At 43.8% G+C, this 23,718-nt stretch overlaps 1 protein-coding gene across 1 annotated transcript in view; it reads right to left on the reverse strand.

The window, feature by feature from the left end:
- Window positions 1–22,845, reverse strand: part of LOC134624504 (cytochrome P450 26B1) — a 37,857-nt gene extending 15,012 nt beyond the window's left edge. The window contains exons 1-2 of the mRNA XM_063469494.1: window positions 21,595–22,845; window positions 3,586–3,810 (exon numbers count right to left, since the gene is read on the reverse strand). Coding sequence (XP_063325564.1) covers window positions 3,586–3,810; window positions 21,595–21,798 — 429 coding nt within the window. The 5' untranslated portion in view covers window positions 21,799–22,845. The remainder of the gene's footprint in view (window positions 1–3,585; window positions 3,811–21,594) is intronic.
- Between the last annotated feature and the right edge of the window lie 873 nt (window positions 22,846–23,718).

Consider the following 23,718-nt stretch of genomic DNA (forward strand, 5'->3'; position numbering starts at 1 on the left):
ACGTGGTGGCGTGGAGGCCCACAAAAATCAAAAGTCTTACCTGAACTTGGCTGATTTTCTAGGGCATGTCATGACAGCTTCCAGGCTGCTTTTAGATCTCTCCCTGAAAGTCCTGAAAGTTTTGGCCACTTGCGCTCTGTGATCTTACCACAGGCTCGAAACTTGTGCAGAGAGAGCAAACATCCTCTGCTGTTTCATGTAGAAGAGCATAACCGGTGACCAGAACCGGGTCTGTGGCCACGACTGAAGTTTTTAGCTCATCCCTCAGAATGAGACTGACACTGCAGAGAAATAAATACTGTCTCACCCCAGAAAAAAACAGTCTGGACTGAGATGCTTGTGTGCCATTTTTTTCCATCATTACTATGCTCCACATGACTTCATCAACTTGAGGAGACCCAAAAAGGCGCAAGTGCAAGGGGAAGGACCATTAAGAGATCTAAACATATCAGTCGTGCTAAAAATGATCCAGAACTGCGGGTTTCCCGATCATAAACAGGACAGTAGACAAGTTGAAATCAGGTTAGATACGACAGTCGAACATTCAGGTACAGCTTGGCTGGAGTCGAGGCCATGATAATTCTCCGTTCATTCCCTAAATAAGTTAAAGAAATTGTGGAATTTTGTTGCTTTAATCATTTTTTCTTCATGATTTACTTCTATCAGAGAAAAGGCTTCAAAGACAAGGTTTTCCTCTTTGCATTCATTTCAAAATTCTCTCTGAACTCGACAGTTTGACACCACATTGGCTGATCTATTTAGGAAGGATCTCTTTTTTTTGCCTATTATGGAGGCCAGAGGTCACGAGTTCGAGTTTTGAGTCTTGCTCAGAGGCACTTCAGCTTAAACCTATGAGGCTAAGCAACTTTACTGTGTGTGTATCCATCCAAGGCAGCGTTCAGGTGTGTGTGTGTGTGTGTGTGTATGTTGGGCCCCCACAGAAAGCCCCTCTTTGTGCCGTGTCGGAGGCAGCCTTCCTAATCAGGGGTCATTACATGAGGTTAGTGCGGGGGTCTCCAGGGAGAGGAGAGGGGATCAGAGCTCAGATTAGACCCGACCAACCCCTCGCCTGTCCCGGGGCACGGCAGCAAGGAAACCCGACCCCGCCTCCAAACCCCTCCAAAAAAAACCTTAACTGTGTCTGCAGAGAGAAAATGAGAGACTGATTTACAGGAAAACACAGGGAGCTCTGCTTCTTGTTTTTCTCGTTCCGATTCTTTGTGCGTGATGTTGCGTGTGCAGTAAATGTGTGTGTGTGTGTGTGGAAGAGAGAGAGAGAAAAGAAGGTTTGTGCCCTGGGGATAAGGGGATAATAGGAGGGAGAGGTAAGTGGCTGATTACCTGAAATGGTCTTGGCACAGAAACGAGAGAGCCAGAGAGGAAGCAAGAGACAGAAAAGAAGAGAGAAAGTGCACGAGAGAGAGAGAGATAATAATAATAGTCAGGGGGGAGAAATGACAGAAAATTTAAAAAAAAAAAAAAACGGAAACATGAGGGCTGTCTCTCGCTCTCTCTCTCTCACTCGCTCTGTCCGAAGGCAGATGAGAGGAGGAGGAGAAGATGGAATGATGGAGGGATCGTTCTCACGCTTCAGCAGCCAGGACGCTGCTGATAAGAGCGAGCGGACAGGATCAGCTTTACACCGATACTCTCTGTCTGTTTGCGCGTCCTGCCTCACCCTTTGTGCAGAGGAGGACTCCGAATGTGTGCACGTCACTGTCTGCCACTTATTCCACAGCATGAATATTGATGAGCGTTTTTGCATGCAGTTGCAGCTGCTGCAGGATGATGTGCACATAGAGTGTAAAGAGATGAAGAAATCGACAGAAAATAGGCTGAAAACTAGTTTGGGACTCGATCAAAGATGCTCGTCACTCCCGAGTCCGATGGTTACCTTTGCAAACAAAAATAATGTGCACATCCTAATACCCAATTTTTTTTTTCACTCAGTCATTAGGAATTAAAAAATTGATGTTCCATCTATTAATTGTTTGCATTTAAATTAGGTCTGCTTTTTATTTTCTTCATCGACTAAAGCGCAGTGGTTCCGCCCTCGCTCCAGACTCCCTGTTTTAAGACATTGTGCTTGATGACAGGTGGATTTTTCACTGTTCTCTGGCAGCTTATAAATGAAATGACTAACAGATTAATATAGAAATATAGAAATGCTATAGGTCTTAATAATTAAGTAATTTTTAGACATGAAATTAAGAGTTCGTTTTTGTTTGCATGTGGAGACAGATCTTCATCTTTGGTAAAAGTAAAAGCCGACTATTTAAGATGTCCTGGTGATTTTATATGTTTTTATTGCCTCTCATATGACTACATTCAATTCCACACTTCAGCCCCGTGTGTGTTACAAAAACAAGGTACAAGAGAAAAGCCCGTAAAAGTTGGGACCATTAAACCTCATCAGGCCAAACAAGACAAGAGTTGAATTATCTTTATAACTTGTGTAATTAATCTTATGTCTCTTTTGTGTTGTATTTTATGTTCTGGGTTTGTATTTGTGAATCCAGGTGGGTTTAGCCGCAGACATTTCGAGGGAGACAGATCCTTTGCAGCATCTTTTCAGGGCTGTTTGAACCTTTCAGCGGTGAGTCTTTCTTTCAGAGTGCTGCTTTTAGTTCATACTGAAGCTTTGTAAGAAAGCTGGTATTATACATTTTGGGGGCCAGGGACCTCTTAAACAACGTCCTGATACGATAGCAAGCATATGCTTCCTACTTCATTCTCTTCAGTGCTTTCAAGGTTGTCCCCCTAAAGCGTCATGTGACGAGATGATCAGTTTCTACCTAACATAACGTAAAAGGGAATAAAGGACCTAACTCAGTGTTTCTGTCGATATTGAGTTAGGGCTGGAGTTTATCGTCAGAGTGCAGTTTTATAATTTCTTGCTAATTATTTCGAGGAACTGTTGACGATGTGTTGCAGGCAGCTAGAGGTCTGAAGCCAAATATAAGCTGTACTTACAAAAAAAAAAAAAAACCCAGTTATGCAGATTCAGGAAACACTTGAAGATATACTTTCATTTTACTTTTTTTCTATTGTGTCAGGTGAGTACTCTGGTCTCCAGAAAGTTCAAATATTGTGCTTCAGTTTAAAATAGTCTTTTTAGCTCCTTCTACTATCATGTTAGAATATCAAAATAAAGTTGGTAGCTGGTGTTAACCTTCTCACATTGAAGGGAGTAGTTAGTTGTATCCAAGGGCAGAGTCATTAATAATGATTGCATTTAAATTAAATCAGTAATTGCATTGTTATATTTAAGTCCGTATCTTTCCTCTGCCTAAAGTATTGAAATTATAGTGCTGCATTTTTTTGTGCTGCTAAATATATAAGACAGAGACTGAGATGTCTTACTAAACACTTTGTGTAGTCAAATGGCTTAAAATCAAAATATTTACATCCTGAAAATATTTAACTTTTGATTGGTTTAGGATGTAATTTTTCCTTGGTCAAGCGAGTCTTTGCAGTTAGCACAAAGTGAAGCATTAAAAGTAAAGATGAACACACAAATACATGCGTTCGGTATCTCTGTATAGTTGTGTGTGTTTGCGAACTTAAATTAACAAGTGTCCTGACCTTCCTCCTCTTGCGGTGGATGTCTCCGATGCTGTTGGCCAGGGAGTTTGGTCCCAGCAGCGTGGACGTGCTCTGAGGCCAGTCCACCGCCACCAGTGTGTGCTCGCCCATCAGCACCTTGCGCACGTTCTCTGCGCCCGTAACCCGAATCACAGGACGGCCTAGCAGGTGGGTCTTGAACACATTGCCGTACTTCTGTCTCCGTGATGCATGGAAGCTCGAGCCCTGGACAAAGGAAAAGAGAGTAAGCACAGAGATCAATCACAGATCTAACTTGTAGTGCTGAAGACACAACTCACAAGAGTTGTTTTAAGATATTTTCTACGGTAGAATGAGCGACAGTTCTTTAGTCGTGCTGAAGGATTAATTATACGAGGCAGTATGTCAAAAATCCATATTAAAGAAACTAGTTTTGCTCATAGAAAAATAAACCTGGTGCTTTTCCATTCTTCTTCCTTCAACATCTATAAGAAAGTCGAAATTCTATTAAGAAAGGAAGAAGAGAAAGATGGGTAGTTTTAGAGAACACTGTTGGAACTGAATGCTGGAGTTCCCCTTCGCCATTAGAGAGAAGCAGAAGGTGTGAGGAGACAGTAATAGAAGGAATTCCCCAAACACTCCTCCACCCTGTTTCACGGAAATCAGAGGAACCTTTTCAAATCCTGCTAATGGAGATCGCCCCCATCTCCACTTCTAAATCGATATCTTTCTTAATATCTGCATTTAAAGAAATCTTTTATATTGTCAGGGGTTTAAGGGTTAGTGTATTGTTAACATGAAATTCCTTAAAATTTAGTGATTCTAGCCATCATCATCACTGTTACGGAAACATTGTGAGACGAGGTTTTAATCATGCAGAAATCATTTTAAAAATTGATGAAATATTACAGTAGACAGCCAGCTGCTGTCCTCAAACAGAAGATGGTCAGATTCAAAAAGCTCCTCAAAACAGTGATACCTCACCGAACTGATGGGGCCTACTCTGAAAGACGCTCTCCTTGCCCTCGACCACCGTTAACAAAAGATGCTAGTTCTTCATGCTTTTTGCACTTTCTAATAATTTAAAACAGTCTTTAGGATCCAACCTTCACCCCAGCTTTTGATCTTCATCTCTAAAAGGTTTCAGTAAGTACTTTCTACTCTCTCTGTGGCTCGGGGCCCAAACAGACTGGTGAGTTCTCCACATGCTAAAAGTTACTGAGGTTTCCATCATCTCAGCTCTCAGAGAAAAAAGTAAACTTAAACCAACTGAAAGCAGAAGACTGCAGATGTTTAAGGAGCCTGTATACATCAGGTTAATGCAATGAAAACTGATTCAAGTTGCCTTTAGGGCACAGGCAGAGATCAGTTTTAACATCGGCCCACGAGCGGTGAGGTTAAAGGTTCTCAAAACATTTGCAGTTCAGGCTTAAAATACAGTAAATGAAATTTCTCATCCTGATGAAGAAGACTGACAGGAGACTGCTCGAGGATATAAGAAGTTTCAGCCTCAGACTGCTCATTTTTGGCCATTGCCACTTCATATCTTCTTCTCCTAGTTCAACAACTGAGGTGGAGCTCCAAGTTGTCAGGCCTGGGGAACCCTAGCCCTAAGATGAATGGACTATGCCAGCAACCTCTGATGAATGGTCATGACAATCTACATATTACCAATCATGAAACTGAGCTCATGGCTCATTGTTAGGCAATGTTGCTAGTGTCAGTCATGTTTATAAGGTTAGGGAAACCCGCAGTCACTTGGAAAACTGACGAAATGTTTCGCCAGTTGAAAACGTCCAGATGAACGGGATCAGTTTACCTGAATTATTGAGGAGGTCCAAACGTCCACAAGATGGAGTTTAACATGTAGCACATTAAACTACATCTTTCTTCACAGGGTTGTCACTATATAAATCACAGAGGGGATTCCTCCTTCTCAGATTTTTTTATTTGAAGGCAATCAGAGAAAGTGAATTTTCCCTTTTTCTATAAGAAGCATAGTGCTTGCTAGAATTACAGGTAGAGCTTCTGGTTTAACTCGGTAGAAAGAAGAAAATAGTTCTTAGAGAAAGTGCAAAATCATTTTTTAGTGACAGGTGTGTGATTTCTTAAAAAAAGAGAGAGAAATTAAGTTTTATTCCTATAAGCATCTAGATAAGCGTTGTTACACCCCACACCTGCAAAACTGTGCAGTTCACACCAAAACAATGTAGGTGCATGAGCAATACTACGAGCCACGGAGAAAAATTTGAATTTGTTGCTGGAGAATAAAAAAATAAACATTTGTCCCTGTTTTATGTTTTGACCCATCACAAGGAGCCACATCGCCACATTTCAGGGCCCCTGTCCCACAGTTTGGAAAACCCAGGTTGCGAGCACAACCCCCAGAGGACCGAAGCTGGAGTCAGTTAGCGAGCTGACCTGAGTTCAGCTTTGACGTTGACCTCTAAACAGTCTGGGTCACAGCAGAGCGAGAGGGAGCCGACCCCAGAACTGTAAATGGGCTGTTTGAGTGAAAAGAATATATAGCCGCCTGAGAGGTTGCTTACTGTGTTACACACACGTACACGGGACATACACACTGAGTCTAATAAGGCATTATTCAAATGCGAGTATTAACACACATGTGCATATAGACTTAAAAACACACACTCACTCAAGATTATTAAAATAAAAAAATCTTTAAAAACTCAGAAACATGGAAAGCAAACAAACACGCGGAGGCCCAACTCCAAATTGCCGTGACAACACTAACTGGTTTGACCCCGGTTTACTCAAGGGGAAAGAGATATTTATGACCGTGAGGCACACAGACACACACTCACACAAATATATTTGTGTGAGTGTAAACATGAAGGCAAAAGAACAGCCTGTAAGGCAGTTTATTCACACATCAACACAAAACAGACAAGGAGAGCATTTTTATTGTGATTTTTGTTTAAAAAAAATCTGATTAACTTCAAACCTTCCTGACACGAGCCAACATTAAGATAAGCTGTAACCCCCGACACTACAAAACAGTCGGCATGTGTATGAGTGCAGTTATAGGCAGCATGTTTGTGTTTGAATGCGGAGCTCAGAGACTAATTTTAGCAGGTAGTTTGTTTCCTGGTCGAGGGCACACCTCTGGCAGCGGCGGCGGTGCTTTTTGTTTGTGTGCGAGGGCTCAAAATGTGTCCGCTCACTGATTCCGGTCAGCGGTGTGATTACTGGCTTACAGTCCTACAGTGAAGCCTCGATAGATTTACTAAACTCCCAATCAAAAACACCCCGCTTGGCCAAGAGGTTTTAAAGCTGAGAAGGTGCTTATGGTCTAAATTAGGAGTGACTTTGTATAGCATAAAAAAAGTGTGTGTGTCTCTGGTTGGGTGTAAATAAGCTTCAAAGTGTTTTACATTCGGTGTGCAGATGTTTGTAAAGGGGAACTCAGTGGAATTAGTAGTGCATGTTTATAAAGTCACACATTTTAAGAGAATAAATTACCAGAGGCTGAGATATTCCTGCTTTTAGTCCCTATGAAAGGTTCAGCTCCAAACACACTGGTAAATGTTAAAGACATGTCTAATAATCAGAGACATATTGCTCACTTGTGTTTGAGCAGCGTGCGGTTGTACATGGGAATAGATAAAGACTTTGAAGGGGGCTAAAAGAGGCAATGGAATAAATGTATTACCTTTTGTATTACCTCTCACAACTAGCAAAAAACTGGTGGACTCCACCTTCAAGCACAAATGAAATATATCTTGAAGGCGGAGACACCAAATCATATTAAACAGCTTGAAGCGACGGTGGGTAAAATAACCACTGGTGACATGAAGTGGGTCAATTGATGGAATAGAATTCAAGTGAAGTATGCCGTCGATAGCCATGTGGCAGGGTTTGTAAAAATATTAGAGGGTTACCTAGGCAACCAGAAGGTAGAATGTCTCCTGGCTACCAACCATCCGCACCAAAGTGATGCGCTTTGTGTATGGAGCCCCTTTGAAAAAAAGCAGCTACTCTCAGCTGCTCTGTTATGCTGCTCTATTCCATAGTATGCTGTAGTCAGCATGCTTTTGCCAGTACTCCTTGGATTTACATCTATGTTGTACTGTACTGTGCAGGAAAACCCACGACCCTAAACGAACACAGCAGACACGCAGGTGAAGCTCCTACTCCTAAAGACTGGTAACAGACCAGTTTCAATCCCAGTTTCCACCCACGATGAAGTTGCTGTAGTAAAACTGACTGAGTCATTTTTGCAGAAACTAACAGCCATGTCATTTTGATTCCTACAGCTCAGCACAGCGTTAGTTCAGGCAGGCCAAGAAGCAAAGCTGAGCCTTTTACATGATGTCCTTGTACACATCCAGGTGGCAAAACTCATGTAAGGCGTGTATCAGTGCTCCTTCTGCAAGCCACATTTCAACCCACCTCCACCCCCAGCACCTCCTTTTCATACCACCTCTTACATCTCTGTTGTGTAATTGGTTCCTGCTGCTGCTTTCCATTACCATATCACCAAATATAAGCTGGAAATAAGAGTTTTAATTAAATAGTTTTTTGACATCAGAAAGACAAACAAGACTCAAACGGCTTCTGTGGCAGAGGATAAAGATGCGACGCAAAGCACCTGCTGAACAGCAACCAATGACGATCAAGAGGTGATTGAAGCTTCCTTCTTCCTTCATGACTGCTTATTAATATCAGTCATTCATTTCTTTCTCTCTTCAACGCAACGTAGCTGACATGCTAAGGTTTCTCTGTGTGAAGTCGACCTAAATTGAGCACAGATGCTTCTGCCCTCTCTGTACCTCTGGCTGCTGTTTTCGTGCTGCTTTGAAAACTCTGATTGCCAGACTGCTTTTATAGATGAAAAATCCTGTTAATTAGCATTCAAGCTCCTCACGCCCCACTGTCCCGCCCTGCCGTGTTTCAGAGTGTTCACTCGAACTCGAGGTGCTGGCGTTATTTTATTCGCACTGGGTTTTATCCTGCAAAGCTGTCCGACAGCTGCCTGATTCCTGGTCGATGTCATCCACCTGATAGTCGGCTTAAAACTGTAGAAACCATCCAGTTTCAGTGTAGCTGGGACTGAGTTTTCTTTAAAGAGTCTATTTTTGAAGCCGCATCCATTCATTCATTCATGCACCTTTGCAAATGTTGGGGGTTTCTTTTTCTCTCTGTCGATGTGTCTGGGTACAAACTGTTGGCCCGAGCTGTTTTCACAGCTCCTGTACACTTCCTGTTTTCACTGCAGCACACACACATTAACAAACACACACACCAGGTCGACCGGCTGGCCTCTAGAGCCCTCAGGGTGTGTGTGTGTGTTTGAGTGCGTAAATGTGTGTGTTAGAGCAGGGTTGTTTTTCAAGCTACATTTTGCTGCCACATGGATGTAGAGTGGTTTAGTATGTCTGCCTGGCAGGCCTGCTGACACACACACACACACAGTCCAATTCAAAGGGAGTTCCTCAGGCAGCCAGACAAGGCTCCCTTTCACCCTCCGAGATACAGCATCAGATTGGGACGATTGTGTACTTTTTTTGTGCGTTCTGTGCGTTACGACTTCTCTTTCCATTTCTCTGTTTTCTTTTTAGAAACTCGCACACATTTTGGCAAATGCTGAAGGTTTTCTTGTGTCAGATTCTCTGCAAGAAAAAAAGTGTGTGCGTGCTTGAGTGTGAGCATGCGCCAGGGGTGTGGTCTGGGTGACATTTAGCTTAAAAGGTGAGAAGTGTACAGCCCCCGTACCCCCACCCCATCCCTCCCTAACCCCACAACCCTCCCCGCCTCTCTCAAATCTGGCCAGGGAGCAAGCATGGAAAGTTGTGATGTAATGACGCCACAGTTCTTCTGCAGGAGAACACGTACATAACTGTGCACACGCACACACACACACACACACACACACAGATTTGTAAACGTAGCCGTCGCGTCTGCAATCACCCTGATTGGTTCAAGCACACTTTCCCTCCAAACTCTGGCGAGGCGAAGCAGCCATCACTGTAAACACTCACACACAAAAAACCCCAAACCAAAATTGGTCCCACAACATAACGGCTGATTTTACCATCGAGGTCACAGGCAACAAACTCTGATGTGAGCTGAAAACCATAAAGAGGTTTCTCTTAATGACGGTGGGCATAAAGTTTTTTTTTTTCTTGTTACATAGCAACTGGGGGAAGTACAAGCTGGCTATGGAAGCCGAACATCACAAGGAACGCACCTCGGGTTTTATTTAATTTTATTTTTATTTTCCAGCACCGTGCAGTCAGAAGCTGTGAATAACACTGGAATCAAGACAAAGAGCTCAGGGTGCAATCACACCCCTGCCACTGCTTCACTGTTGAACCGCGGCCGACTTTGTGAAGGTTTTCCAGCACAAGCTGAATGAAATTCCTGCAATTACCTGCAACGCCGTACGCCAGTTGGATGCTTTATGAAAAGCAACAAAGCTGACGACATGTAGATTTTATTTTGGATCTGCTATAAGTAGCCTGCTGTGATTAGATAATGCAGCTAATACCAACGAGCATGGCCTCGAAAACATTCACAGTTGATTTTAACAAGTATAAATAACCACTAGCCACTTTTTCTTTTTTTTTAGGTATTTAAAATAAATTCAGGTCCTTTATTTGACGTCTCACGGATCATTTTAAGTGGGTTAAATTTGTTTCTCTTGGTTTAAATTAATTCCTGTTTGAACTTTACTCCATATTAGCTCCATGCATTTAGCAAATGGACAACAAATAAAGGTGCGTGTGTGAATGGCTTCACTTAATTCTGCAAAATGTCTGAAGTGCATTCTACTCTGACTCTTAAGAACAAAATAACGGCGCTTTTGCTGTTGTTCGTTGTTTGCATGTTACATGGAATAAACAGCAGCGGTGGGGCCTGGACCCAAACTGGTTCACAGTGTCATTAATAATTCAAATTTATTACTGTTGCCATGGCGATGCAAGCAGTTTAAAATATTTCTAGACCTTGACAAGCTGTTTGAATCCAAAATTCTCGATATGAAGGTTTCGTGACTTTTACGGTTTGGTGGCAGCAGGCTAATTGCATTTTTTTACAGACATTTATCATGTGGATCGATTGTTTAAGGGGAACATCTTTTCTAAAAAGAAGGGAATCTGGCAGAGGTGTTTTTATCATAATAATCAACAAAATGTTATGCACACTGGCCTGTGTGTGTGGTCAGTGAAATTCAATCTTCTCGTTGTAACAACCTGTACACCGACATTTTCAGCCATTCTCCCTGTTCTGGATTTGAAAGGAAGAAGTGGGTTTCCTTCAAAAACAAAACTTTTCTCGACTTAAAAAAATTTAAAAATTGACGCTTTTTTCCACACACTTTTTTCCATCGGTCTCACCTATAAACTCCCCATTCACTTTAAGATAAGAACAAAAACGCTGCCATTGGGTTTAGACAGGCGAACGCAGCTTCAAGCTGGACTCTGAGGTGTGGTTATAGGAGGGTTAAAGGTTTTATACACACAATGGGTAGAGGACAGACTAAAGGAATGGCCTTGAAAGATTGTCTGTGCATGACTACAGTCTGGACAGCGTTCTCGTAGCCTCCAGTGTCCGCTTCTCTAGAGTGCTTTTATCAGATTTTTTTCTCAATAAAGGAGAGCTACACACTCACATTTCAACAGAATTTCTCACAAAAACCAGCACAATCACAAAAGATGTCATAAAATCTCAGTTTCTCTTCTTTTCTCTCTCTCTTACACACACACACTCACTCACACACACTGTCCCGGCAAACCCTGCTAGCACGCCGGCCGTGCTAAAAATACCCCCGTCTGTTCTGTTGGGGTTGGCCTGGGGGCGAACCTGGGCCCAGGCTTATAAATGTCCTCTTTGTAGTGCAGTGGAAATGTCCAACAAATGAGTCTTTTATTAGGGCAAGACAAAAAAACACAGCTAATTATGTTTACTCAGATCAATCCACGCACACACACACAGACACATACTGGCTCGCTGACCAGAGACAGTGAGAGTAAGTGTGCCTGTGTATAAGTGTGTATATTTAGAGAGTCTATGAAATACAAATATTGGGGTGATGGTTAGACGGAGTAGAGAAACAGACAGTTGTAGGAAATTCACCATCAAACCCGGGGAAGATATTTTACCAGCTGCAGAAAAAAATGAGGGAGATGGAAGCTTTACTGTGTAAAGAGATAAAGCAGCTGATATAACAAGAGCAAATATTTCAAATTAACTTCAGGGAGTGAACCCAAACTTGATGTTTTGGGGGATCTATTAAATATATAAATTACATCTATCTTTTTCAAGGCATTCCCAGAGCGGTTGAAGGTTTCCTTGAATGAAAATGATTGACTTATTAACTCAGTGTAAAGTGCACACGATGCAGTCGACATATGCAGACGCTATACTCCAATTTAGACGTGCTCATAAAGAGTGTTGTTTCATCACATTTCCTGCTAAATTACCAGGAAGAAAGAGCGCATCCTGAAGAGTTTTGTCTAAATTCTTGCTTTGCATTTATTTTCTGTGATTTAAATGCATCCATGTTTTAAAAAAATCTTTATAGTTTCTAAGTTAATGGTTAAAAAGTCGTTTTTTCACATCAAACTCCAGTCACTTTACAGCTTTGTGTGAATTAGCAAGGTCACACTTTAAAATGCTTTAAACATTTTCTTTAATCGAGCTGTGTGCACTAACATTTTACAAGAAAGCCGAGTATGAGCCCCAAAATATTATATTTTACACAGTGGCATTGACAGAAAACGTTTTACTTCGGAAAAAACAATTTGTAGTAAAGCAGTACATTTACCAACGCGAGTCGTTATTTTAAATACTTATCAAAAGAAGCTGTTTGGCTTTTGTTTTTAATTTAAAAATGTAAGATAAATATAATAACTTGAATATTAACCTCACATCTAACAAACTTAAGAAAGCTCAGATTGAACTTGTTGACCTCATCCGGCTTCAGCCTTGCCTCCTTTTTACCGTATTCTGGTTTTACGGTTGCTCGGTTGTTTTGTTTTATTGACGCTTTTAATCACGGCTCCTTTCAACACATTCAAGGCGGCTGGTTTCCAACAAAGAGTATGTTTGTATGGGACATGAGACACGTCAGTAATAATATAGTCAGAAATTTCAGTATCGATATTTCTTAAAAATGAAAGCAAACTGTACATGTTAGGTTTGTCACAGCATCGAGCGTGTGATGGACAGAGCTACGATTGTTCTCATGGTCTTCGTGCACTCATGAATTACCATTTTCTGTCCTTGTAGCTTTTTTTTTGTAACCCCAAAATCCCTGTGAAACGTGCATGTGTGTTCACTTTGCTAAAATGGAGCCAATCGAAATGTAGGACATTGCCTCGGTGGTGTAGGGCTGGGGAGGGTCGGGTCACGCTTTCTGAGGTGCGTGCGTGCTGCTGTCATTGTGTTGGACTCTGTCTGTGGCGTTTCTCGTTAAAATGTAAGTGTGTGGTTGTCTTAAGCGTTGCGCTTGCATTTATCTGTGCTGTATCTGACACACCGGCAATTTCTGAGAGGAATGGATATCCATCAGACTTTAACTCTTTATTGTCTTTGCACAGACATATTTGTATACAGGTACAGTGAAACTGCAGTACGGTTGTACATCGGTGCTAAAGAGGAAGCAAGCGAAACAAATGTACGAGGAAACAACGAATTTACTGACTGTTAATTCCCTCTAACTGAAGAAATGACAGGTACCGAGTGCCGGCCTTCACCTCTTCAAGTCTTTGCAATTTGTTAAAAGGCAACCTTTAAGATGTAAATGGCGACGTGAAGCGATGTGAGGTAGCTTGCGGTTAGCTTGATGCGCTAACGTTGCTAGAAGTGAGAAAAAGAGAATTTAAAACCCACAAAAGTCACAGGCGAAGAAGCAAAAACATCCACAAGATCTCTGCCCGCATGATGCTTGACTGATAGGAAGGGGAGAATATATAGTCTGAAAACACACAGACACATACAAAAAACCCACTTTTATCTAAATCAAAGGTTAAAAAATGAAAAGTGAAAATGCTGCAAGAATAGCTGTGGAAGTGCGAGGCAGAGGAAACGAGGTCAAAGGCTGCAAGGGAATTCCTTCTCTCTTTTCAACTGTCAATCATTCAGCTGGTGCCAGAGATACCAAGGAGCCAGTGTGTGTGTGCGAGGGGGGGTTGTGCGTTTGAATGGTGCGATAGGTCCTCAACTTGACAATGAACCCCCGTCCCTTTGCGGTCACGCCACCACATCAGAGAGAGACACCGAGAGGAGGAGGAGGAGGAGGAGAAGGGTTAGGAATGAGGCAAGTGGGGTGGAAGAAAGAAGAGAAGGAAGGAAACTAAGGTAAGAGGGAAGAAGGAAAGAGAAGGAGGAGAGGAGGAAAGATAAAGAATGAAGGTGGGGGGGTTAAAGAAGGAGGGAGAAAGTGTGAAAGGGGACTGAGCGTGGCGGAGGAGGCGGGGAGATCGGGATGGGTGCTCATTTCAGAAAGGACGGATTAAGGAAAAAAGGGCTACAGATAGTTCAGCCAAAAAACGAGGAGAATAGAGCGAGCGAGCAGGAGAGAGAGGGAGCGGGTGGGAGAGAGAGGGAGAGGCTTGGCCCCTGACCCAGGGACATTATAGAAAGGGAGATTATGGTTGTTTAAAACTCTCTAAGCGCTAACCCCGGGGACCCGAGCTAATACCCTGACACACAGACGCACCCCAACTACAAGCCAACACAGACACCGTGTGAAAGTCCACCAATATCCTTCAGCTGATATTCCCTCTTTTTCCTTCTAAATGACCAAAACCAACAAGGACTTGATCCTCCTAGCAGCTGCCATCTGACACGTCCTGTTCCTCCATTGTTGTCCAGAGAGTTAACTCTCATTTCGCTGACTAATGGAAGCTTTTTACAAGAGGCATCACGCCACTTTTCTCCTGCGACCTCTGAGCCTGAACTTGACTTCGGATGCTGCGACTGGAACCCAAACAGGTTCTTGTTTGCACTGCTTCTCTATCTTCTTCTGGAAAGATCTGCTTGACTTGGTCCCATTTACAAGCACCAAATACTCATTATAGCACCAACTGTAGATCAAGCCACTGCTGAAAATAGTTCCTAACACTTTTAGCGTTTGCTACAATGCCGTGCTCGTCTGTTTTTTAGGAGCAACTTCCTGATTTCTTCCGTGATGCTTGACAAAAAGTGGGGAAAGCGTTGTGAAAAACGCAGCAAGCATTGAGCTCTTTGGTGGGAGTTGTGCAGCCAATTTGTTAACAATGAGAAAATAAGAGAATGAAAAAACATCCTGATCTTTTAAAAACTCGAGCTCTCTGTGACACACACACACACACACACGCACACTCATTGAGAAAGGGAGATTAACACTGGCCTCTATACTCGGCCCAGGACAAGAGTGTTGAAGGAGGGAGCAGTGTGTTCTCGGGGTGAAAGAAGGGGCAAGGGAGCCTGCTGCCAGTACCTCCTGCTAATCTGTACAAGAGGAGGGAGGAGGAGGGCATGGATGGATGGATGGATGTAAAAGTGAGGGGGGAAGGAAGAAGAAAAATAGTGATGAGAAAGAGCATTATTGATTGGGGGAAAACAAGAAAATGGCAAGACGTAGAGAAGCAAAGGCTCGAGGAGACAGCGGAGAAAGAGTGGGGAAAAAAATTAGGTGAGGCGATTTTTGAAAAACTGAAATCCAGAAAGTTAGAAATGCCTCAGATATTTGAAGAAGATAAAAAACAGAAGGCTGCAGGGAAGCAGCACTACGGGACTGAAAAGTTGGGGGGGGGGGGGAAATTATATCACGAATCACACAGAGGATCATTAAACGCACTTAAAATGTAAAATAGACTATATTTACACAAGACGGTGACAGGAGGTTTTTTTTTTTCATTGTTAAATTTAAGAAAATTGAAAAAACGGGGAAAAAATACAACGAAAAAAAAGAAAAACACAGAGAGGAGCTTGAACAAAGTTTAGCGGGGTGTGAGAAGAAGAAGCGTCCTCGGCGGTTCAAGGGTCCTGCCTTGAATGTTAACACTTTTACCCCCTGTACCCGCTCAGTGAACTATGTATCTCTTACCCAGTGAACATGCACTTGCCAGCTCCCTGCCACGCCACACAAGAAAGACAGAGAGAAAGAGTGGGTTTATGATCTGTGTGCGCTCACACACTGCTGTGCATGTGTGGCCAATTAATTGTGTCTTTGCATGTGTGCTACATCATCGTACTCTATATGTGCGCCTGCTGCATGTTATATGACTTTATGCACACACAGACCAACACAGCAAATGGAAAGACTCTGAGTGTGTGTGTGTGTGTGTGTGTGTATGTGTGCGCCTCAGGACTGTGTAACCACAGCTATGCAGCACACAGCGGGCTGGACCGCAGTAATGGAACCTACTATAGATGAAGCCGCCAGTCCTCACAATCCCCCCTCTGTCTGAGCTGCTTAAAGGAGCAATTCGGCTAAAAAACAAAAGGCCTCACATGCGCTACGAGGCAGAGGAGCTTCGAGGTGGTCGTCTGCCGTCGGCATGAGAGAATCTTGCGTCATATACGACTGAATTTTGAGTATTATGATGACAATTTGGCGAGATCGTGAATTGCAAGCTCCTGATTTTGCAGAGCGAATCTGTGAATCTCTGTTAAAATTTGTACAATTGTTCCCAATTTTAAAAAAGTTTAGGAAACATTGTTTTTTAACAACAATCTTTTTTTAAGTTTCATTGCATTTGATTTTTTTTAAATCCAGTGTTTTTTCTTGCATGTTGTCCGTCCTCACTTCCAGCTCCTCACATGCTGACGTTCGGTCAGGAGCCAGAAGCTTCACGTATTGCTCCAGCAGACAATATGACACGTCCCCCCACATGCCTGGCACAGCCATGAATAGATAGCATGGTTGCTGGTACAGGACACCGTGAAATGACCACCGTGCCGATTAGGCAAATGAAGAATAAGCTTATTGAAGAGGAGATACGCAAGTTTTGTTCAATGCTGAGAAAAGAGGCATCTAAACCCAAACACTGACCTTTTCCCTAACACCAGCGTCAAAGCAACAAAATGAGCCGTATTTATATAGTCCTTTTCTGTTCTGTTTGGGATTGGCTGCAGCTCAGGAGGTAAAACCCGGTCATCTGCTAATTGGAAGGTTGGCGGTTCGATCCATGTCTAGATATGCTGAAGCACCCTTAAGCAAGGTAACAGGTTGCTCTAGAAAAAAAATGAAAAAAGTGCTTGTACGAATTGGTGAATGAGGCATGTTGTACAAAGGGCTTTGAGTGCTCAGGTGGAACAGAAAAGCACTGCATATGAACCAGTCCATTTACCAAAGTGCTTTCTTACTACAGCCTTCATTCATCCTTTCACACCTTTCACATTCTGATGAATGCATCAGTGGAAACTCAGGGTTCAGTATCTTGCCCAGTGATGCTTCGTCATGCTGAAGGGTTTCCTCCACATCCACCTCCTACTTCAGACTTCTGTATTTACTTATTTGTCCTCACCAAGCCAAAGGGTATGCTGGCAAGCATCTAAGCACACTGAAAAATGCTGCACAGCGGGCTGCAGTGAGACAATACGGGCCTGACCGAGCATCGGTGTCATCCATGTAGCTTTATCCAGGTGAGGATTGCCAGACGAAGGATTGCCAGGATTGCCAGACGAAGCCAAAGCGAGATACACCCCAGATAAGTCGCCGGTCCGTCGCAGGGCCAACATTTAGGACCATTTAGGAATGACTGCTAAACCCAAACGTGCACGTGTTTGGGCTGTGACGAAGAAACTGAAGTAGCCTTGTTAGTCAAACCTGCCAACTCTGCACGGCTGATGAACACTTCTCACTGTTGGCGGCTTTTGCTTGCATTTATCTGCAAACAAGAATTAAAAGTCGCCTTTAAAGGCTGCTTGGGATGTTGTAAAAGTTGACTATAAGAAAAGGTTGGGTTCAAGTCATCAAAGAAGACAAACACCTGATGACACCAAATACCATCAACAGAAACGGTCATCACCTGCAGAGGATCTGTAGCCGTACCACCATAGAAGAAGACAACAGTGCAGGTGCAGAAGAAGAAGAAGGAGCAAGCTGTAAAAGGGGGGAAGCTGTCGTCACTGTGAGCTGCGAGAGAGTGTTTGGGCTGCAGGATTGTTATTACTCTGGCCACCATCATTTACACTTCATCACAGCCAAACAGACAGAAGAAGGCAGGCAGAGGGTACCTCATTAGTGTGTGTGTGTGTGTGTGTGTGTGTGTGTGTGTGTGTGTGTGTGTGTGTGTGTGTGTGTGTGTGTGTGTGTGTGAGTTGATGTAGCTCCATCTGAGCTGCTGGTTGCTACTTTTGACCAATTATGCAAGCCAAAAATGACGACACAAAACATTTGGACCTTCTACTCTGTGTGTGTGAGCTTCATGTTCATTTCTCTCATCTGACCCAGATTCAGTCCAGCGAGTCTGCTCCACGTACATGTTTGTTTGTTTGTGTGTGTGTGAGAAAGTTATGAGGCTCTGACCCAAAGAAACTGCATGAAAAACAGAAGAAAGGTTTACCTGGTTACCTAGCAACAGTAGATTTGTTTTGTCAAAGGAGGATAAAAATGTATTTAAAAAACTTCATTGGTTCGACTTATCGGTGTTTCCGATGTTTTTGAATTCACTTCTTAGCTACCAAAACATATTCCTGGGATCCTTGTGGTGTGGTGACCCCTAGTGGTCGTGGAAGGTAACTGTTAACGAACTTCAACCAAGTAGAAACCCAGCAACGTGCGTACGATATTTCAGAAAAAACTTTAAAAGAAGTTAAAAGATGAAATCGGATCATTTGCGTCCAGCTAAAATTGTGAGGAGTGGAGTGATTAAAACAAAGTGTCCAGATCGTCTAACGTGAGACAAAAATGACTTTAAAAAACGCTACAAGTCTACGGCCATACAGCTTCACTCAAAAATAAAAGTTTGTTATAAATTATATGTTTAAAGGTAACTCAGAATCAACATGCACTTGTGGTTTTTGTACCATATTTTCTCTTCATGTATGTGTGTGCACAGGAAAACATTTATGTCTATGTGTAAAAAGATTAGTACATTATTTCTGTGTGCCTGTATGTGTGTTTGTGTGTGTGTGTGTGAAGCCTCAGTAGCGCTCCTGCCTGGCACCGTAGCTCCAGAAAGTTCATGCTCCTAATGAGAGCAGACAGGGCTCTGGCAGAGTGACCACAGAACTATTTCTAACTGCAGATTGCTTTAAAATGGATCCGTCACAGAAATGTGCTGCTGCGTGTGTTCAGGGTAAAAATATACCGTGTGTATATGTGTGTATGCGCATAACTTCACTGTTTTTACGCTCTTAGTGGGAAAAAAATTCAGCAGCAGACAGGCAGATTTACCAAATGGTGACTGTGTGTGTAGCTAAAGTGTGAGGAGTGGGCAGCGACCGACGACAGAACTAACACAGAATGCTCAGAACCTCCAAATGCTGCTTCTGCTCTGCATGAGTTGGTTCTTAGGATCCCAAGTGATCAAAAAAAAAGAAAATTGAGTCTTTAAAAAGAAACCAAACATTCAAACAGGAAGGAAGTTCTGGGTGATGATGCCGCACATAGCTCAGACTCTGATTGGTAGAAAGAAGATGACCACAACAAGTATGGTTGATCTCTAGGAGGAAGAAGAGCAAAAAAAAAAAAAAAAACCTACATCGCAGTAACGCAGTCCCCCAAAAATGTTCTGAGTAGCACCAAGTCAACCTCCGCAAGCCAGCTTTATGTCTGATGGCCAGCAGGGGGCAAAGTCAGCTTTTAATTAAACCTATAGGAAAACAGTGCTAGTGCTTCTTCAGGCCGGGACCTCGCTAAGCACTTTCCTGGCAAGTTTATGACCTCATTGTTCGGCTTCAAATCATCTTCAGTGCAGCCTTTGTTGTGTCGGTTATGCTCCCATTTAGAGAAAAATATGCCTGGGGGCGTGGCTTCCTTAGCGCATGAGTGTGGTGTAATCTCCTGTGGCTTGGAGATGGGCAGTGCTCAACCTGAGGCTTCCAGACAGGATTTCACCAGCCAGTGAGTGATGTCACAGACATCCATCTTCTATCTACAGTCTTTGGACTGGACACGGGACACACACAGAGTGTAGTGCATGCACCTTCTTTCTTTTTCTTATAATCAAAAAGATGTCTGTAATGGCTCCTGGTACACTGGCTGCTACTGTAAACACAGGACAAGTATTACCGATACGAGTGCCGATACTACTACTTGATGAAGGCAGCTCACGTAGAGGAGAGCAGCGAGTCATGATTTATGAGCTGAATAGTAAAAAATTTGCAAATTCCGAACACTTGTTACCAACCAATAAATCACCCTGATTCTTACTCTCCACGATAATTAGTTAACACAACAAAACACAACTTTCAGCATTTGGTGTTTCTTGAATGTAAATGTGCCTGCCTATGAAGCACTTTGGCTCAACTTCTGTTCTTTAAATGTGCTATAAGCTATAAATGAAACGGGCATGACAGGCAACACAAGAATGATCCTAAACCAATACCAGCATACGATTGATATTAGGATCGACCCGCCCACCTCTCCTGACTGCGCTGTGTTCTAAAACTTAACTTTAAGGTTATATATCAGGTCTGAGCCCTGCTTGTGGGGACTCGGGGTCCTCATAAGTACAGACAGCCTCTTATTCCTCCTTCTGACTGACATGCCTCTCCCCTCCCCTCACCATAAACTTGGCCGTGGTTCCCGCTTGCATTCCGGGAACGCGTCTCGCTCGGTGTCAGATGTAACGCAGAGGAGCACCGCGAGTTCAAGCCCCGCACGCGGCCAACGTGCCTCCGCTCGTCGAGCCTGGCTTCCCTTTCCCTCCCGTCTCTCTTCTTCTTCTCTCTGTTTTATTAGCTGTCCCCTCAGCCGGCGCGCTCCCGGGACTCCTCAGTAGCGGCACTCACGTGCACCCTGATCTCCTATCACTCACTCACTCACTGGTCCAAGTGTGTCGTTTTTAGCCTCAAACATTAAGATTATCTGCAAATTTTATTGATAAGGGTGGATGCTGAGGTTTTTTTTAGACAGTGACGCATCTCACCGATTAAGCGAACCTTCGGTAAGCTGGATCAATACTGCGCATGGTGCAGGGCTTTCCTTTTTTCTGCAGGAATCTCTGACCAATCTACTGAAAACGCGGTGTGTCGGCAACCTTTCTGAATGCAACCAAGATTTTAAAAAAGAAGAAGAAAAGGAGGAGGAGGAGAGCGTGTCCGGAGACTGCACTTTACCCTCGATTTAACCCTTTTACACAGAACTTCCCTTTTCTCGTTCCTTCTCCGAACAATCAGCACAAAACAGAATCTCTTTGTGGACACGAGTGTCCTCCTTCTCCGTCAGAGACATGAGTCCCCACGGCTCAGCCTGGACTCGCCACCGTATCAGATGTGATCAATAGACTGTGACGTCGCGCCGCGGCTGGCTGAGCCGATGTGCTCCTGTGTGAGATAATGAGGGGAAAGAAGAGTCTGTGCGGAACCACCGCTGGAGTGCGGGGAAAGATATTACAGGGCTGTAAACTAATAAACGATGAAGCGAAACTCTTTGATTCTCCTCTGTGTGTCCGTGTTCACTTTGCAACCCATTCGCGCAGGATGGAGATGAAGCAGCAGCTCAGTTTTGGGGGTTTTTTGTTTTAGAATCTCGATTTTTATGAGTTTCTGAGTTAATGTAACATTGTGCATTATGGGATATGGAGTCCAATTAACAAAGGCTATAAAAGAACGAGTGTGAGGCTTTAAAAACAAAAAAAGTTGCGCTCTGGTGTTTTTTTTAAATGAGTTTCCTCCTTTGCAAACAACAAAAATGTGGCTGGTTAAAAAAAAGGTGCAGATGTTTGCACAAAATACTAAAGATGTCAATAAAAGAGCGCAAAACGATCTTTGGGGAAGAATAAATAATTAGATGAGACTGATATCACCTCACAGACACGGAGACCGGCACTGACCCAGATTCTGTCTCCCTCCACCAAACTCATCCCCTCTCCCTCCCTCCCTCGCTCCCTGCCCAGAGTGCGCTCTTACCTGCAGGAGCCAGTGGCAGGTCTCGCCGATGAAGGGGAAGCCCATGGATCCTTTCGGCATGGGCAGCTTGCAGTTTTTATCCCGCGTGGCCGTCCACCGGAGCTGCCACAGTTGCTGGGACACGGCGAGGAGCAGGGCCATGGACACCAGGCAAGCGGCCAGAGTGGCCAGAGCGGAGACGATGTCGAAAGTGTCGAACAGCATGGTGATGGAGAGCCCGGTGATCTCTGCGGAACTGGGGTCGACTTTCAAAAACTTTGGACAAAGATGCGCTGAAACTTTGCTTTTGTGCTCTAAAAAGGGGGCAAAGTAAATCTTCGTCAAACTTTCAAAGTTCTTTTTTGCGTAAAATAGCGCAGCGCTCTTTTTACGCGCACTGGAGGTGTCAGGAGGCAGCGGCTGCTCTGCTGTGAGAATGAATGAAGTGTGTAAAGTTCCTTTCTGATTTCGTGGGTCTGTGTTTTAAAACAGTCACAAAGTGGCGTCTCTGTGCCTCAGAGGTGCGAATCAGGCTCGGTTGAACTGGGCAGAGACGCTACAGGTGAGCTCCCCGCGTCTTCAGGATCACGCCTCAGCTTATGAAGTGTGGGGGGGAGTGAAACAATTAAAACTCGCTTTGTTTTAATGATTGAAACATTTAGGACACGGAATTCTCTTGGCTGGGGTCTGTCCTGATGTTTGAAATATCATTTTTAGTCTCGTTTGTGAATTACTGACTAAAAAGAAAAAAGGGAGTTGGAAAAAATTGCTGAAGAAAGAAAAAGAAAAAATGGTCTCTAAGGTGACACGTTTATTTCAAACGCCGGGACTCCCGGGGACACGTGGAAAAAGTGAAGCCGAGCCCTGGAACTGACGAGGGCTTTTTACTTTTTAAAACTTCTCGAGGGATGGAAAGAGTTGGTTTAAAAATAAACGAAAACTCTTCCAGGAATCGCGTTCTCCTTCAAATAATTTTTAAAGAGAAAATCAAAAAGCTTCTTTGCATTAAAAAGTCACGTCTCTGTGGCGCAAACACGAGGAGTAGAAATGTTTAAGATCCGTGAGCGTACAGGGATGCGTGGGTGCGCAGGAGATGCTCAGGAGCTGCCGTCCTCCTTCTCCTTCTCTTACTTTCTGACGTCCACTCTCCTCTCTGTGTACCTTTCTGTTTCTCAGAGCGCTCTCTCTCCTCTCTCTCTCTCGCTCTCTGGCTGCCTATACAAGTCACCCTCAGTGTGTGTATTGTGCATGCGTGTGCAAGGAGTGTGTGTGCGTCAAGCCAGAGGCACCAATGAGTGTTTATATAGCGTGGAGGCAACTGGAAGGCGAATAGGCGGCCAAGGGCTCCCGTCGCCCCCCTCCAACCCAACTCTACCTCACTCCAGTGTCGGCAGAGAGACTCCCCTGCTCCCTCCCTCTGCTCGGCTCCACCTCTTTCGGGGGCACCCCCTTCTCCATCCTCCCTCCCACTCTCTCTCTCTCCCCTCTCAGGAGAAGGGGTGGTGTAAAGTGAGCGGCAAGCGGCGCAAGAGGAGAAGAGGCTCGGAGCGTGCTGGAGCTGGCGGGGTGCCAACGGGAGGAAAAGTGAGAGAGGGGGAACAAGGCTCGCAGTTCTGACTTGTGTCTCCGTGCAGGACGTGCGCACTCGAGTACGAGTCACCTGCATCAGGACTGATGAGACCTCTTTGTGTTTCTACAGAAGCGACAGAGTCCAAACTGTTAACAGAGCCTGTCGCGTTTGTTTGAAAACGTGATTCTCAGCTGCGTGTTTACTCTGAGACGCGTCTTTACGCGCAGGCTGTCTGGAGCGAGCTTCTTGTTTCTTTCTGTTGCGCATGTCAAAACTTGAATCACTGAGCTCTCAGGTGTTTTAGTGTCAAACAGAACTGATGTAAACAGCGTGGAGCTGATTTATGCTGACTTTATTTACAGAACATCCCTTTATTCATCCCATCTTCTACGCACATCCCGCGCGCTTCATCAGAGTGACAGATTAGGTTCTGTCTGTTTCTTCCCTGATATTTTCTTTTTATTAAACTCGTTTACTCACTTTCTCTGATTTCTCTCTGTGTTTGTAAAGAAATGAGTTCAAGTTTAGGACTGGGAATACTGGGAATGTTCGCTCTCCAACTAAACCCGCTTCTG

The sequence above is a fragment of the Pelmatolapia mariae genome, linkage group LG3_W (assembly GCF_036321145.2).
Source record: "Pelmatolapia mariae isolate MD_Pm_ZW linkage group LG3_W, Pm_UMD_F_2, whole genome shotgun sequence".
In the NCBI taxonomy this organism is placed as follows: domain Eukaryota; kingdom Metazoa; phylum Chordata; class Actinopteri; order Cichliformes; family Cichlidae; genus Pelmatolapia; species Pelmatolapia mariae.